The sequence below is a fragment of the Bradysia coprophila genome, unplaced genomic scaffold, assembly GCF_014529535.1.
Source record: "Bradysia coprophila strain Holo2 unplaced genomic scaffold, BU_Bcop_v1 contig_561, whole genome shotgun sequence".
NCBI lineage: Eukaryota > Metazoa > Arthropoda > Insecta > Diptera > Sciaridae > Bradysia > Bradysia coprophila.
The window spans coordinates 2,226,234-2,243,029 of NW_023503807.1; the positions used below are offsets into that span (position 1 = coordinate 2,226,234).

General features: G+C 38.4%; 1 protein-coding gene across 2 annotated transcripts in view; it reads right to left on the reverse strand.

The window, feature by feature from the left end:
• Positions 1-11,060: 11,060 nt before the first annotated feature.
• The window catches only part of LOC119083137 (zinc finger protein ush), a 109,999-nt gene continuing 104,263 nt past the window's right edge, over positions 11,061-16,796 (reverse strand). For both annotated transcript variants that reach the window (XM_037192776.1, XM_037192777.1), the window contains 10 exons: positions 15,552-16,022; positions 15,414-15,495; positions 15,124-15,346; positions 14,337-14,443; positions 14,101-14,280; positions 13,804-14,040; positions 12,699-13,742; positions 12,430-12,628; positions 11,957-12,075; positions 11,061-11,806 (listed from right to left, as the gene is read on the reverse strand). In XM_037192776.1, the coding sequence (XP_037048671.1) occupies positions 11,434-11,806; positions 11,957-12,075; positions 12,430-12,628; positions 12,699-13,742; positions 13,804-14,040; positions 14,101-14,280; positions 14,337-14,443; positions 15,124-15,346; positions 15,414-15,495; positions 15,552-16,022 (3,035 nt within the window). In that variant the 3' untranslated portion in view covers positions 11,061-11,433. The remainder of the gene's footprint in view (positions 11,807-11,956; positions 12,076-12,429; positions 12,629-12,698; positions 13,743-13,803; positions 14,041-14,100; positions 14,281-14,336; positions 14,444-15,123; positions 15,347-15,413; positions 15,496-15,551; positions 16,023-16,796) is intronic.

Genomic DNA, 16,796 nt, shown 5'->3' on the forward strand with positions numbered 1-16,796 from the left:
GGCACAGCCTATGGATCATATTAGGTAGTTTGGTCTCTGGTAGTGTCGTGCATTCTTTTCTGGTCCATTTTATCGATGATAACCTTTATTTAGAGAGATTTTTGAGCCTTAAGAGTCATATCGTCAAATCTTCAGGTGATTGGGGAACAAGCGGTCTCCGATTTTAATGAGTGATAGCTCGTTGGATTCGTCTTTCAATTCTAGGAAACACGTGTCTTTCACTTTTTCTTAAAAAAAAATAGTTTTCTGTGAAAAGCGTGCAAAAAGGAAAACATGTCAGAGGGTACCGAAAACCGTTTTTCGGCAATAACTCAAAGAAAAAATTAGTTTAAATGGTTGTAATGTAGTACGAATGTCGGCCTTGGAAAGAGCTACAGGTAAAGTATACGCGCTGCTTGGTGCGAGTACATCCACGAGAGTTATGACTAAAAATATAGTGAATGTTCGGAGAGTCCGGATTCTCTGCAGCCTCGTTGTTCCACGTTGTTTTGTACTCTAAATTTTGCAGAAATCTTCGATCGAATGGACGTTGAAGAAGCCTTTGAATATTTCTTCGAGCTGCTGAATCGTATGATAATCGAAAATGTTCCAAAAGTGCGTATAAAAAGAAACAGCAACAGACCGAAGTGGTGGACTCGAGAGTGGCAGCAGAAAAAGAACAAAAGAGACAAAACATTTAAGAGAAAACCAAAGAATGCAATGACGTCCGAGTATGCAGAAGCATTGATTGAGTTTAATGACTTGAATGAAAGGTTGAACAAGGACTACATTAACCAGGTGCAACAAAATATCATAGAGGATCCTTCAGAATTCTGGTCGTATGCAAAGTTTAAAAAGAAAAGTTCATCGTATCCAAGAGAAATGTTGTTTAATTCAAGAAAGTCGGATCAACCAGAAGAAATTGTGGAAATGTTTGCTGATTTCTTCGAAGGACTGTATGATTAAGGCTCGGAACAGGTCAGGTTCAGGTCAGGTCAGGTCATGAGAAAAAATACCTGAGGGAATCAGGTCAGGTTCAGGTAATTTCCAAACCTGACCTGACCTGAACCTGACCTAATATGAAAAATACCTGATCTGACCTGATCTGACCTGAATTTGATAAAAGAAAAATTTGAATATTATGGGCGTTTTCAGCCTAGATCTGAGTCAGGAAGCATTGTTTTGAAGAGAATACCAAACGATCTGATTAGCCAATATATTGTTATTGTTTTCTTCGTGATTTATTGAAGAAATAAGTCGAACATTTTAAACGGTAGAAATCATAAATATAAAAAACAATAATTCAGTATTTTCGGAAGAGGAACAAAATTTAAGAGTGCTCACCCATTGGCAAATTTCTAGTCTACATTTCTGCGCAAAAATATTCGTTTTTTGATAATTTCTCTGAACCAAAATCTTTTTTTGAAAAAGCACAACCATTAAAGCATGCAAGAATCAGTTACTTTTAAAGGAAAAATTGGTTTGTGGTTGATAACTTATCCTACTTGGCGAAACCTTTGCAAAATGTGTAAATGAGACATTTTTCAAAGGTTTCTCCAAGTGGGATAAGTTATTAACCAGAAACCAACTTTTTTTAAAGGTAACACATTTTTGCATGCTTTAATAGTTTTACTTTTTCAAAAAAAGATTTCGCTTCAGAGAAATCATCAAAAAACGAATATTTTTGCGCAGAAATGTAGGCTAGAATTTTGCCAAGGGGTGATCGCTCTTTGTACAACGATTTAACGCACATAACCGCGTGTTTAGTTTTGTGTGTGAGAGAGCATCTGGTGGGGGTAATAACGTCAACAGCTCCAAACAGTTCAACACAGGCCGATCCGGACTGAACCGCGAAAAAATCGCGGGCTATACTCGGCAAAGAGGGAAATGTTCCAGAATAGGAATTCCAGTAGTCCAAAACATTAATGTCGTTGATCTTCAAGGACAATTTACATGACGCTTGTCAGGACAAAACAATAGTTCAACAAAACAATGAAATATTGAGGCATATCATTTGACTGTAAAAATAAATCATTTAGGTGGGATGTACTGTAGTAATTGTGTAGACTTGCCTCTTAAAAGTACCCGAAATCAACATCAGACTCGTGTTTAAAATAGCCTTCATTGCTTGACTGTTTTTAAAAATGTTTTTTTTTTTCGTTTTTAATTAATAAATACTTAGCAGAATAGAACTTTTATATAATTTTGACATAATTTATAAAATTATCAGAAATGTAAAATTTAAAAAAAAAAAATCAGGTCAGGTCAGGTTTTTTCAGGTCAGGTCGAAACAGGTTAAAGATCACTTCAGGTCAGGTCAGGTCAGGTAATTAAATTTCAGGTCAGGTCAGGTTAACAGATAATTCAGGTCAGGTTTCAGGTTGACCTGACCTGTTCCGAGCCTTATGTATGATAATGACGAACTTCCAGTCGTATTCGACGAAGTGTATGGAGAAGAATCTGATGACGCATGGGATGTTGATTTAACGATGTCCGATATTGACAAAGCTATCCGTGAATTAGATGCCAAAAGTGGTGCTGGTCCTGATGATATTTCGCCAATCTTCATAAAGAGCTGTGTGGATGGCTTAGTGTGGCCATTGTGGATATTGCATCGAAAACAAATGGAACTGGGAAATATCTCATCAAAACTGAAAATTTCAAAAGTGGTTCCTGTGTATAAGAAGAAAGGAAAGAAAAATGACGTGAAAAACTACCGCATTACCGCAATCAGTTCGATTGTATTGAAAATCTACGAGAGAGCAATTCAACCAAAGCTTTTAGGAGGCATCAGTCCCTATATCACGAACGCTCAACATGGCTTCAGACCGAGACGTTCGGTTGATACGAATTTACTCAACCTGTCAGTAGCAGCACACGGCGCATTTTCCAAGAAACAACAGCTCGACGTTTATTATGGTGATTTCGAAAATGCATTCGACAAAGTCTGGCATCGGAAGTTGATCAAAAAGATGAAGTTGTTTCGTATTGGAAAGAAAACAGCGAGATGGCTATTCGAATTTGTTCACAATCGGAAGTTTTTCGTTAAAATTGGTAACACCACTTCCAGAACATATACAGCAACGTCAGGGGTCCCAGCAGGAAGTGTTATCGGTCCAACGTTGTTCCTGATTTTCATAAACGACATTGTGGAATGTGTCCAGTACTCACTTCCGCTGTTGTTTGCGGACGATATAAAATTGGCATTGGAAATAGGTTCGACGGCTGATTCAAGACTTTTTCAAACCGATATCAATAATGTCCAGAGTTGGAGCAAAAGCAACAGGCTTCCATTTAATTTGGGTAAATGCGAAGTTATCACCATTGCACGAATAAACGATCCATTCTACGTCACGTATTTCATGGGCGATCACGTCGTCGAACGAAAGCAAGAAGTTCGAGATCTTGGAATCCCAGTCGACCCACAGTTTTCACTCATTGCGCATATGGAGCGGTGTATAACCAGGGCTAGACAATCAATGGGATACATTAAAACAATTTCGAAAGGACAATTTGGTACGAGTGCGTTGGTGGTTCTGTACAAATCATACGTTCGGTCAAAGTTAGAGTTTGCATCGGTGATCTGGGATCCTTATCAACAGAACTACAGTGATGATATCGAATCAGTGCAAAAACAGTTTGTTATGCATGCGCTTGGAGACACGAATCGTATTCCACCTTTTCGACTGGCACCTTACACAGAGCGATGCGAGAAACTTGGGTTGCAAAAGTTATCAATTCGAAGGAAAATTACAACAGCAGTGATGGCGTACGATTTGTTTCACAAAAGAATAAATGATTCGAATATTGAAGCGAGACTAATCAGAAGGACACAGCATCGCTTGTTGCGAAATGAAAGGCCTCTAGCTGAAGCGATTTATGGAAACAACTATGGACACAATCAACCTTTGGCGAAAATCATCAGATCGGTAAACGAATTCAGTGATATATTGTGGATGGACAGGAGTGATTTTAAGGCGGAATTAAAACGAAGACTTAAAGAAGATAGAATTGTTGATCAGTGAAAGTTTTGAATATTTGATTCTTATGATTAACGTAACTGAATGTGATATTTTGTGATTGATACTTTTGGCTTAAGATTTATGTATTTTACTTTTATGTATCTTGTATGCAGCCAATTTTTTGGCGGTGAATAAATAAATTCATTTAAATGGTTGTAATGTAGTACGAATGTCGGCCTTGGAAAGAGCTACAGGTAAAGTATACGCGCTGCTTGGTGCGAGTACATCCACGAGAGTTATGACTAAAAATATAGTGAATGTTCGGAGAGTCCGGATTCTCTGCAGCCTCGTTGTTCCACGTTGTTTTGTACTCTAAAAAATCAGTGAACAGAAAATTTTTTTATCAAAAAATAAAAATTTTGCTACAATTTAGTAGTAAGTGTATGTAAAACAATGGAAAGTGCGGAGGTCTTTCTAACGTAGCGTCATTTTCATACAATGAAGCGTAGTAATGTTAATTTTCGGTTCACTTTTTCATCGAATTTCAAATTTTTGGCACACTTGCGGCGTGAATTAGACAATGTTGGGAAACTAAATTCGACAATATCTCAAGAGGCCATAGCGTGAAATTTTGATTTTTGTGTTAAAGAAAATCTGTAAGGATCCTTGTTACAAATTGTAATAAACTTCAACGATGGATGGGCGTTTTTCGATATGTTTTTCAATCGAAACATCAGCAGATTATATTCTACTTCAACGCTGTGTGATTTTGTGGATTTGAACTCCTTTCGGTGGTTTATATACTTTCAGCGGTCCCACTCAAAATTTCGTGTCCTATGATAGGACACGGAGGACAAATGTTTTCTCATTCACTTTTCGGCTATATTTGAGTCAACTACACTTATTTTATTGCAAAGGCTAAACAAATCAAAAGCGACTACGTTCTGTAAAACGACCCACAAATAACTTTTTTAAGGAAAACCTTCTCTAAGCTGATTGGTGTCTGGAAAACCAAATTCTAATACTCAGACAGTACTCACTCTTGTCAAATAGTTAGCAAAATAGTCGAAACCGAAGATTTATTTATTTTTCACAAACCCAAAGTATCGCAAATTTGAACTTTACATCCAGTAAGATCTTTAAAAATCCGACACGAATGGCAGAGACAAGCTTTAATTTCTGTACGAAGATCACTGCAAAATCTAGTATTTTATAAGTTTATTTATGATGTTTTTTGATGTTATTTTGAAGAAAGAGTTGTGACACCGTGCTGCATATTGTAGTTGTAGATAATTTTTATACTGTACCGATCGAGTGTAGCCACACCATGGCGATTTTTTCATTATATTTCAAACAGTAAGCTAGACACATTTCGAAAACTTATTGATCTGAGCTCAGAGTTGTATTTGAGAGAGGGAGCAATATTTCGTGGACAAAAAATTCTAACTCCTGTCTCAATTTACCAGTTTTCGCAGAGGAGTTGTGTTAAGAGCTTTGTAATGACTTCTCCTCGCGAGATCTATTCGTTCTATAGTAAACTGTTTCATATCTACCACAGAAATGTGAATTGACAATGGAATAAGGTTCTCTCCTAAAATTTTTGTGTTTTATTTGGATGTCGAAAATTATTTTCAGCGTTTTCCAATTGAGTTACGAACAATTTTTTTTTTATTTTTTATCGATGGAGAACCTAATTATAAGACACTTTGTCTCGTATCATATGCCAAAAAAAGTTACAACTTTTTTTTATAAATCATTTTGAAAGTCACTAAAAACACGACAATTCGAATAGAAATACAGTATGTCATCAAAAATTTTTGTATTTCGATTCGAATTTTCGTGTTTTCAGTGACTTTCAAATTGATTTATAAAAAAAGTTGTAACTTTTTTTGGCATATGATACGAGACAAAGTGTCTTATAATTAGGTTCTCCATCGATAACAAAAAAAAAAAAAAATTGTTTGTAACTCAATTGTAAAAAGTATTGGTAAAGTTAGCAGAATAACCAACGTTTGTCAACATGCGACCAGCGCGCCATCTTAATTATTCACAAGAAGCTGTTACAATTTACATGTAAAAGTATCGGGATTTTTAGCAAAGGCTCAAACCAGGCTCAAAGGAGATTCTTTAAATTTTAGAATTTCACCCTTTAAATTTTGTTATTTAAATTCGTCACTTTTAATCAACTTTATAAAAAAAACAACACATTTTGTTTGGCATAGTGTAGAATAATTTTTGGTTGATCCTTTGGAATTGAAAGAAATTCATATGCGAGAGCCTTATTCATCAAATACATAGTATAAATTTTCGCAGGGCAGCAGGACAAGTAGGACGAATTTCCAAAAAGTAGGAAAGTAGGACACTCTGGGAGCGCTGTACTTTGGGTGTCCCGAGTGAGATCTGGTGTAAACAAGCAATGTAAGAAATAAATAATTTATTGTCATTTTAGGTTACAATATCTCTGGTTTCACTATTACAATTTTTGCATTTTATTTTACTTTTTCACTTTATTTTACGATTATTTTTCTTCTTTTTTAGCCGTATAATCTAAATGTTTCCAGTATACATTGTTTTTCATTTTAACATTATTATTTTATGCATCGTGTGAATCGAATTAGATTTTTTTAAACTTTTTGTTAAATAAAAAAAGAAAAAAAAATTGAGAAGGACTCAGGGATCGAAAACAATAAAATGACGAAATTTAGTTAACAACAATTTTAATGGTTACGTCGTCGAAGTGGGTGTGTGTGTAGCCATGCTAAAATTTAAAAATAAAAACAAAAAATTCGAGATTTTTTCGGTCTAGGTAACAATGAATGGTTTTCTTTAATGTATAGGACGTCGTCCCTCTTTTTTCATAGTTTCGGTAATGTACATAACATGCAGTTAATGGAATTATAATATTTTCGTCCTCAAGCTAATGAATTTCATTTTCTTTTTCTCCTAAAATTCTAAAAGGTTTTGTGTTCGGTTTTTATTTTTTTCGATTTCGTAGTGATAGAGAACTTGTGGCTGCGATCGATTGATCATACGATTTGCTTTTGGCAAGACATTTTAGTGAGAAAGGTCTTTTTCGTATTGTCAGATATAATAACGGCAAGGCGAGCATATTATTAGGGCCGTTTCTGTTGCGATGGATATATAATTCGGACCAGTTAATTATAAACTTGCCTTGAGGAATGTGTCAAAAGTTCTATGAAAATATTCGATGACAATTACCCCAAGACAGGTTAATATTAACTGGTCCTCAGTTCTCCCGCACTGTTAATAACAGTCTATTACTTCTTTTGATCTAAATAGTTTTTGTTTGAAATATTCCACTGTTTCATCCAACAATTTATCTGACAACAATGGTGAGAGCACAGTTGGTATTAGTTGTTTTAGTTTACGATCATTACGAGCAGCCACAAGACGGTTATACTAATTCTTTTTTTTTATTTGCTTTTTATTTCTCCTCTGTTATAATAGACATATTGTTTGTTTAAACTTTGGTTCTAGCTCAAGTAAATATATTTATTAAATTATCATTTATATATGTTTGAGTAGCAGACTAAAGAGTGCCTTCTAAAGGCTCGGTTTGTCACACGAACGATCCGTTTTTCTAGAAAAAAGTATCACTTTTCTGCGGGGACTAATTTTGGGAAAACGATTTTCCCAAATTTTCGCATCATTTTCCATATTTCACCAAGAAATTGTTTTTGCGCAAATTACACTCATCAAACCTTAAGCTTGTGCAAAATCAGCAACAGAAGAGCTTCGCCAGCTGATCATCAAACACACTCTACTTGTATAACATACAATCAAAACACATTCTAAACAACGAGTTTACTACAGTCATACTTGTTATGTGCGCATATAGATGAGCTTAACGTTTGTATGCACCGTATGTAGCTTTCCTTTGAATTGTTTTCGATACAAAGGTATTGTCTCTATCGACCAGCTGGAGATGTTCAGCTGTAGCTGATTCTGCACAACCTTCTATGTTTAATACGTGTTGGGAAAATGTAGGAAAAGTTGGGAAAAGGATAGCATATTGTAAGGAATTTGTCTTGACCTGAAGATGATTTTGGGAAATTTTGAAACCCTAAAGTGGAGTAATAATGGAGTCATTAATGAAAATGTGAATTTCGTTTTTCATTTAATTTCTCTCAAGTGCGTTGACGAAAGAATCTGTAAGATCCCTGATTTTTTTCCGAAATTTTTCAATTTAGGGATTAGAAAAATCTTTAAAAAATTGTTTTCGTAAATTGTTAAAAATCGGACTGACATTCACGACATATGAAAAAAAAATCATTTTCCTAACTAGTGTTATGCTAAAAGGCTTTTTTAGCGAATGAGAGTTTCCAGCGCGAGCCAGAAGCATTTTAGCATGCTTCAGGAAATAACTATTTCATGCAACATGCGTCAAAGCCGCACTTTTCATGTTTCAAGCACATATTTCGACGCCGTCAGCATATAGTTAATAGTTAATAACATAACAGGGGATAAAAAGTTGAAAATTAGAGTTTTCGTGTGAATTTTGTCGATCCGAGGCGAAGCCGAGGTCAATAAACACACAAAACCGAGACTTTTCAACTTTTATCCCGAGTTATTTAATGGATTTTACATGCTTAGGGAGTCGAAAACCGTCCTTTTCATGTTTCAAGCACTACGTTCGACGCCCTTATCATGTAAAATCCATTGCATAACTCGGGATAAAAATTAAAAGTCTCGTTTTCGTGTGTTTATTGACCTCGGCTTCGTCTCGGATCAATAAAATTCACACGAAAACTCTACTTTTCATCTTATTATCCCGAGTTATGTAAAATACTATTACATGCTTGTGAGACCTAAACCAAATTTCTTGTATTCCCCTAGGTGTGTAATAAGCCACTTTTGACTCTAGAGAACTTGGGATAACTTGGGACAAAAATGGAAAGTCTCGTTTCCGTGTGTTTATTGACTCGGCTACGCCTCGAATCAAATTTCACACGAAAACTCAAAAAGTAAAGTCTTTTTATCCCTCGTTGCCTCCTATGTGCTGCGAAAATTCACTTTTGCCACACTTAAGAGGTAAAATAAACTACATACTTGTGGGGAAAATCGTTGTTTTGACTCGTGTGGTTGTATACTTTGCCTTCGGCTCAGCATAAAAACTCCACACTTTTCAAAACAACGATTTTCTCCACAAGTATTTAATCTACTATTACACACGAAAACGAGACATGCGTCGAAAACCGTACTTTTCATGGAAAAGTACGGTTTTCGACGCATGTAGATGACTATGAAACTAAAAAGACATATTTTCAGAATTTGAGAAAAATCAATTGAAAATGATACATATTTGAAGTTTCAAACTTTACCAAGAACATCTTCAGAAACTTCAGATTCCTTATAGTAATAGTATCCATCCCTTATTATCGTTCAAGCCTCTTTCCTTATGCCAACCTGGCTATGCCCTCTGATTTCTCAGAATTTTCCCGGAAATAGTCCCTGGTTTGTACTTTGTATGTACACATTTAGGCGGAATGAGTGTCCTTTTTCCAGTGAAACTAATCACTCGCATTTTAAAGAATTAAGAGTCATATCGCCAAGACTTCAGGTGATTGGGGAACAAGCGGTCTCCGATTTTAATGAGTGATAGCTCGTTGGATTCGTCTTTCAATTCTAGGAAACACGTATCTTTCACTTTTTCTAAAAAAAATTGTTTTCTGTGAAAAGCGCTCAAAAGTGAAGACATGCCAGAGGGTACCAAAAACAGTTTTTCGGCAATAACTCAAGAAAAAATGATTTTAAATTGTTGTAATGTTGTACGAATGTCGGCCTTGGAAAGACCTACAGGTAGAGTATACGCACCGCTTGGTGCTAGTTGATCCACGAGAGTTTTGACTAGAAATATAGTGAATGTTCGGAGAGTACTCCTTCTCTGCAGCTTCGTTGTTCCGCGGATCTGAGTATGGGGTGTTGTAGTTGGCCTCACCCACTATCGTTGCACATATAAATGAACCCAGTACTTTAGGGCTGCAAGCCCACAGATGTCTTGGAAAAAAGTTGGTGCCAAAATGCAGATTTTTTCCTTCTTTCTGAGGGCTCTACAGCTGGAACAGCATCTGGAACGATACTACGGCAGTCATTTTTTATCGTCTACTATTCTTTTACCTTATCAATAGAAAAACGCTTCGAAATGTCACGAATATATCAGATCCAATGTTAGTAATATCAAGAGAAAATTCATTAAAGTTTTCTCGGAGGATTTTAGTCAAATAAAGTGTTAGCGTATAGCAAATGACCTCAGGACTCCGGAACAGTAATTAGTTTTTCAATTGGACCAATATTTGCTACGTGACAGAGTTTGGAAAAACGACATGATCAAGTGGGAGCAAACGGTTTGCCAAACTCCTGTCACGTAGCAAATATTGGTCCGATTGAAAAACTAATTACTGTTCCGGAGTCCTGAGGTCATTTGCTATACGCTATACGTTATTTGACTAAAATCCTCCGAGAAAAATTTAATAATTTCTCTTTTGATATTGCTAATAGTGGATTTGATATATGCGCGACATTTCGAAGCGTTTTTCTATTGATAAGGTAAAAGAATAGTAGACGATAAAAAATGACTGCCGTAGTATCGTTCCAGATGCTGTTCCAGCTGTAGAGCACTCAGAAAGAAGGAAAAAATCTGCATTTTGACACCAACTTTTTTTCCAACACTTTTGTAGGCTTGCAGCCCTAAAGTACTGGGTTCATTTATATGTGCAACGATAGTGGGTGAGGCCAACTACAACACCCCATACTCAGATCCGCGGAACAACGAAGCTGCAGAGAAGGAGTACTCTCCGAACATTCACTATATTTTTAGTCATAACTCTCGTGGATAAGCACGCACCAAGCAGTGCGTATACTCTATCTGTAGGTCTTTTCAAGGCCGACAATCGTACAACATTACAACAATTTAAAATAATTTTTTCTTGAGTTATTGCCGAAAAACTGTTTTCGGTACCCTCTGGCATGTCTTCACTTTTGAGCGCTTTTCACAGAAAACAATTTTTTTTTAGAAAAAGTGAAAGATACGTGTTTCCTAGAATTGAAAGACGAATCCAACGAGCTATCACTCATTAAAATCGGAGACCGCTTGTTCCCCAATCACCTGAAGTCTTGGCGATATGACTCTTAAGCCACTGACTGTTCGAAAAAAAAAAATTTGAATGTGCTAGTGAGTGTCTTGTTTTCGTGAATATTGAACTGGCTTCTATCGAACCATTTTAACGTTTTCTGTAATTTTTTAAAAACTTTTTTCTTATTTAATTTGTTAATGTCTCACTGTTCACGATGGAATTTTTTAATTGAATTTTTTTCATTTCCGTCCTGTATATTGTCTCAGCTACAGAACTATCGCTTAAGTAATTGAATATATTCCTACTCGGTTAATCTAAACTACTCAAACAGTGTGTGTGTGTGTATGTGTGTGCTGGCAGAGAAACGATTGAATTTGTGCCAATCACTGGCACATATTTCACAAAACCGATGTTTCGGCCGTCCGTGTTAATACCGTTGCTGCTGGCTGTGGTTGTGATATGGCTGAACTATTGGTTTCAATATCGGCGGTGACATTTTTACAATAAAATTTCTTATGCGCAATGAACGTATTTAAATAGTTAAATGTAATATCACAAATATTGCAATATTTAGGCTCTGTACTAGCTACAATCGTCGACCGGTCGGCCGTCGCTTTACAATCAGACTCTATTGTTTCAGTCACCGTTTTATCGTCCGCATCTTTCGCTTCCAGTTTGATCCGTTTCAGTGGCGGCTCGTTGATCACCTCAATGTCGGACGACGATCGATTGGTGTCGATTGGTTCGCCTGGTTCGGTTTTTATTACCAAACTGGATTCGGAGGAATGGGTGGAATTAATGCAAAAAATCGGAAATGAACATCGTTGAAGCCGAACACACACGAACAATGTTGCGTTACTGTCGATTACAGCAACTCAAAATTGCCTTTGTGCGTTTTCAGCCGGAGAATTCGTTGCTTACCTTACTGACGTTGGTTTGGTTGAATTGTCGCTATGCAACAAACTCTCGCCACCTTCGCCCAATTTTGGTGACGTTGAGTGAATTTGGGTTTGCGTATGCACCAGTTTAATGTGTCGAACCTGAAATGGAAGTCGACGGTTAGGCGAAGAGTTGGGAAAATACGAAAGGAGAACTTCTATTGCTCGAGGGAGTTCACAGGACGTTTCCTCAGACGGCAATTGGATCACTAATTATCGAACGTTAAATGACCTTTGATCTAAATATTGGGTTGGCAGGACATTTCTACACGGTCAACATCGTCAGGAACGATAATATCGACCAAAAAACGTCCTCTGGACGATAATACCGTTCCTGGCGGTATTGACCGTGTAGAAATGTCGTCTCTCCAAATATTGTCGACGGATGACAATACAGATAGAACAGCCATCTGGACAAGAGCACTCTAAGCCGAGTTTCAGTTTATCCTTCCTTACCACATTTCCCTTATAGCTTGACGAGTAATTGCATTTATCACAGCAATGTAACTGCGGCTGAACGGATTCCGTTGGTGCCATCTGCGCAACCGGTGGTATTTCCAGAACATCCTCCTCCAAAATGCAAGAGATGTAATGCTCCTCATTGAAATCGGTTGACTTCTTGTCGAAATGCATCCGGATGTGCGTTCTCATGCCACTACGGATAAATGAAACGAAAGTCAGATAAATGTCCGCGAATCGCAACCACCAGTGCAAACTCTTCCTACCGCAGTGTGTTGCCCTTGTACCGGCAAATAGAACATCGAAACGCTTTCACGCCGGCATGGGTCTCAATATGTCTACGAGATTCGGCTGCATTCACGCTGACAACATCACATATGGGACATTTGTAGACGTTCTGATTGGGACATTGGCCATTCGGTTCATGCACTGACTTGCATTTGGTGCATTTCTCCTTTTGTGGCGTCTGCAATGGAATTTCTATGCGTTTGGGACAGTAGTACATCTGATGGGCGCTGAGATTATCCAAAGATGTGAATTTGATACCGCATGCGGCACAAATCAATTGCTGATATGCCAACGGAGCGGTACCACCCGATGCATTTGTTGATGGCGATGGCGGTGGACTGGGTTTACTTCCTTCTTTGTCTTCCAAATTTCGGGCCGAGCAGTAGTGCTTCTTGTGAGCCAAATAGTTTTCATATTTGCAGAACACGATGTTGCACTCTTTGCACTTCGAGACGCCTTGCTTGACAAATATCTGCGGTTGTCCGGTGGCGAGGGAATTGGATGTGCTGGCCTTCTTGTTCGCAGTCAATCCGGTCGATTTGCTCTGTGCATTTTCCAGATGATTTGTGGACGCATTTGATGTGGTCGATATTCGTAGCGTTAGCTCTGCACTCTGACGATCGAACAATGGCTTTGGTGTGTGTAAATTAAGACTAGACTCAGACAGTCGAGCGGCTAAATCGGATGGAATCAATTGACGTAACATTGCGGATTGGGTATGATTCGATGAGTGAATGGAATTCGGAGATGCGGCCAATATACCGCGAGGACTATGAGAGCTTCTCTTTGGTGATGGCGTTAATGGTGGACTGCCCGGCAACGATGGAGCGCACACGATCTGTTCAGGAGTCACCGAATTACTTTCAATGGAAAGGTTTTCTTTGCCCTCCATCATCATGTCAATGCTGAGACGTCCGTGATCGCCAGATAAACACGACGAAAATGATACGGATCGTTCCCGGTGCGGCAACATTTCCGATGACAATCGACGAACGGACAGATCTAATGGTATGGTAAGGTCTCTGTGAAATTGAAAATGATTTTAGCAATCGAAATTCCACTGGAAAACGACAATGAGCCTACCGTGCCATTGACATGGTCTCCTTTTTCTTCACTTTCATCAGTTCGATTGGTATTGTGTTAGCTCCTGCATCCCCCGATATAATGTTGGAAGCAATGTTGTTTGGTGTTTGAGATCGTTGTGGTACTGGCGAAACAGCCGATTGTACGGCCAATGCTTGAGCTATTGGACTTAGTGATCCGTTTTTCAAAATGTAACACGTTAAGTCTGGATTGCTAGTGGCTGGTGATGCCGACGTTCTACAAAATAACAAAAATTTCACCATTCGTTCCATGAACAGAACAAGGTCCATGACTTACAGTGGTCCAGGCAGGACCGATGCACCTCGGATGAGAGAATAAGGAATTATGACGATTGGATTGGTTGGCAATGCTAAATATGGTGGTGACATAACTGGTGGACTTTTCGCTAGTTCCGGAGGACTTTGAGATCCGCTTTTGGATGCATTCGATTTTGGGGCAGGCGTCGAGGCAGCAGTTCTATCGGATAAAAGTTTGAATTTTCGAATTTCTGTTAAGTTCACGCGTTGTCATACCCATCCCGGTGTCTACTGCTGCAATAATGTTGCTTATGGGCGCGATATGTTTTGGTACTCGAAAATCTTATGTCGCAATCAGTGCAGTATCGATCTATTTGCTGAATCTGGAAAATTGAGCATTTACAACGGCAACCGACATAGAACACCGACAATCGAAACACACGAGCGCAATTCGTCCAATTAGATTCAATTGGGTACGAAAAGGCTCGGAACGGGTTCGGGTTGACCTGTTTTAGTTCAGGTTGACCTGAACCGGATTCATGACCCGAACCTGAAAAATTATTTCGGGTTCAACCCGAACTTGACCCGAACTTGAATTTTCGATTTCGGGTTTTACCCCAACCCGACCTGAACCCGAAATTGTTCAACCCGAATTTGACCTGAACCTGAATTTTCAATTTCGAGTTCGACCCGAACCTGAACTGAACCCGAAATTTTAAATTTAATTAGGTCGGGTTCGGGTAACCCGAAATTTTGAGCGTTTATTACACTAAAAAAAGTCAAAAATTTCGGGTTACCCGAATCCGACCTAATTAAATTTAAAATTTCGGGTTCAGTTCAGGTTCGGGTTGAACTCGAAATTGAAAATTCAGGTTCAGGTCACATTCGGGTTGAACAATTTCGGGTTCAGGTCGGGTTCGGGTTAAACCCGAAATCGAAAATTCAAGTTCGGGTGAAGTTCGGGTTGAACCCGAAATAATTTTTCAGGTTCGGGTTAAATCAAGTTCGGGTTCCGGTCTGACCGAACCCGACCCGTTCCGAGCCTTAGGTACGATCTACTCACCTGACTAGGGCAATCATCTCCATTTGAAGTCACAGAACTTGGAGTGGGAGACGTCTGATGCATTCTCATGTGTCGATTCAGCGACACCTTCTTATCAGCACTATATGAACATTGGCTACAAGCGTACTGTTTACCAATCCTAATACTTTTGCAAGTCGATTCTGTGCCATTTCCATCATCGTTCGTTGATGGCTTTGATGCGTTACTTTCGTCAGCGTCTTTCCTGTTAACGAAACGAACGATTGTCGTTAACTGATCGGCAAAGTTAAATTTGAATTTTTTTGTATTACCTGTGCGTGCAGTAATATGTTTGGTGCGCCTCTAACGTTGATATTGATGAAAATTTTATGCCACACGGACCGCACTTAAAACCTACGATACATAGGGTCAACAACATACGATCCTTCACAAAAGAAGCCATCACTTACCAGGAACGCGTGGTATTACATCCACATTTATGATGGGCTCGGTAATCGGTGCCATGTAACTTTCAACTTTATTGTCAACCACTTGCTGATGCATTTCATTTAGCTGTCTCGCATCATCCGGATCTCGGTCACTGTTGTGATTGTTTTTATTGTCGACAGCCGATTCATTTAATCGGATCACTTTCAAGTCTTTAGCTTCTGGCTGCAATGCTGGATCCGATGCTAGCATTACATTGAGTCGTAGCTTTGGTAAAACTATTTCCTGCTTAATTTCCACATTGTTTGCCGGTGACTTTGGTTCCGTTTGCGGTTGATCCGAATGGTCATTGGTCGACGGTGATATCGGCGAACTACAATTGGAGAAGCTTGGTGACGTTTCGCCAACGGAACTTGGTGATCGTGATTTGATCATTTCGGTGGTGATATCGGTAACTTGTGACTGTTTGTCGACGGGGTTATCTGCATCTTGATCTGGAATGAAAAGAAATCGGATTTAGCATCTCGGTTTGAATTGTGGAAGTTATTGATCGGGACAGCAAAGGTTTAATTTTATGAAATTCAGACACCGATTGATTCGAGTGTTTCTTGAAAATTTCTTTTCAAAAAAGCCCGCCGAAGTCGGACGCATTTTCCAGTGGACTTTTTTATATGTGCCTAGAAAGGTATTCGAGCCTAGAAGCCAAAACCACTTTCAAAAAAAAATTCTTCGAAGTTTGTGTGGCTGGTGAAAGGTGATCAACAATCGAACACTTGCACTTTTCTTACAACAATTTCTCCAGTTACGCGAGCCGTACAGGGTCGTGTGGGGTGTCATTAGAAAGATAATCACACTTGCTATTGAGCCGAATAGGGACTTATTGTGTTTAAAATTCATCGACACTGAAATGTGTGCAGTTGAAGTTTTCAACCGAAGACTTCCACTGTTCCTACTAAAATTTCTCGAGGTACACAAAACGGACATGGTCGTGTGGGGTATCATTTGAAAGGTAATTTCCAAATAGGGTATTATGTGGTTTGGATTATGATTCATGACCCCCTTTGACCAGTTTCATTTTAAGAGGTTACTTGATTGAAGTCCTTGAAGTCATTTCATTCAGTGGAATCACTCGTGGAATTCCGCACAGTGATATTACCCGAGTGTAGTTTCACATTATAATTAAAAGTCATAACTTTTCAAGCTCCTCTACACAGAGTGTCCGCTTAATCCATTTCAAGACCTGATCAACTCTTGGCGAAACGACGAAA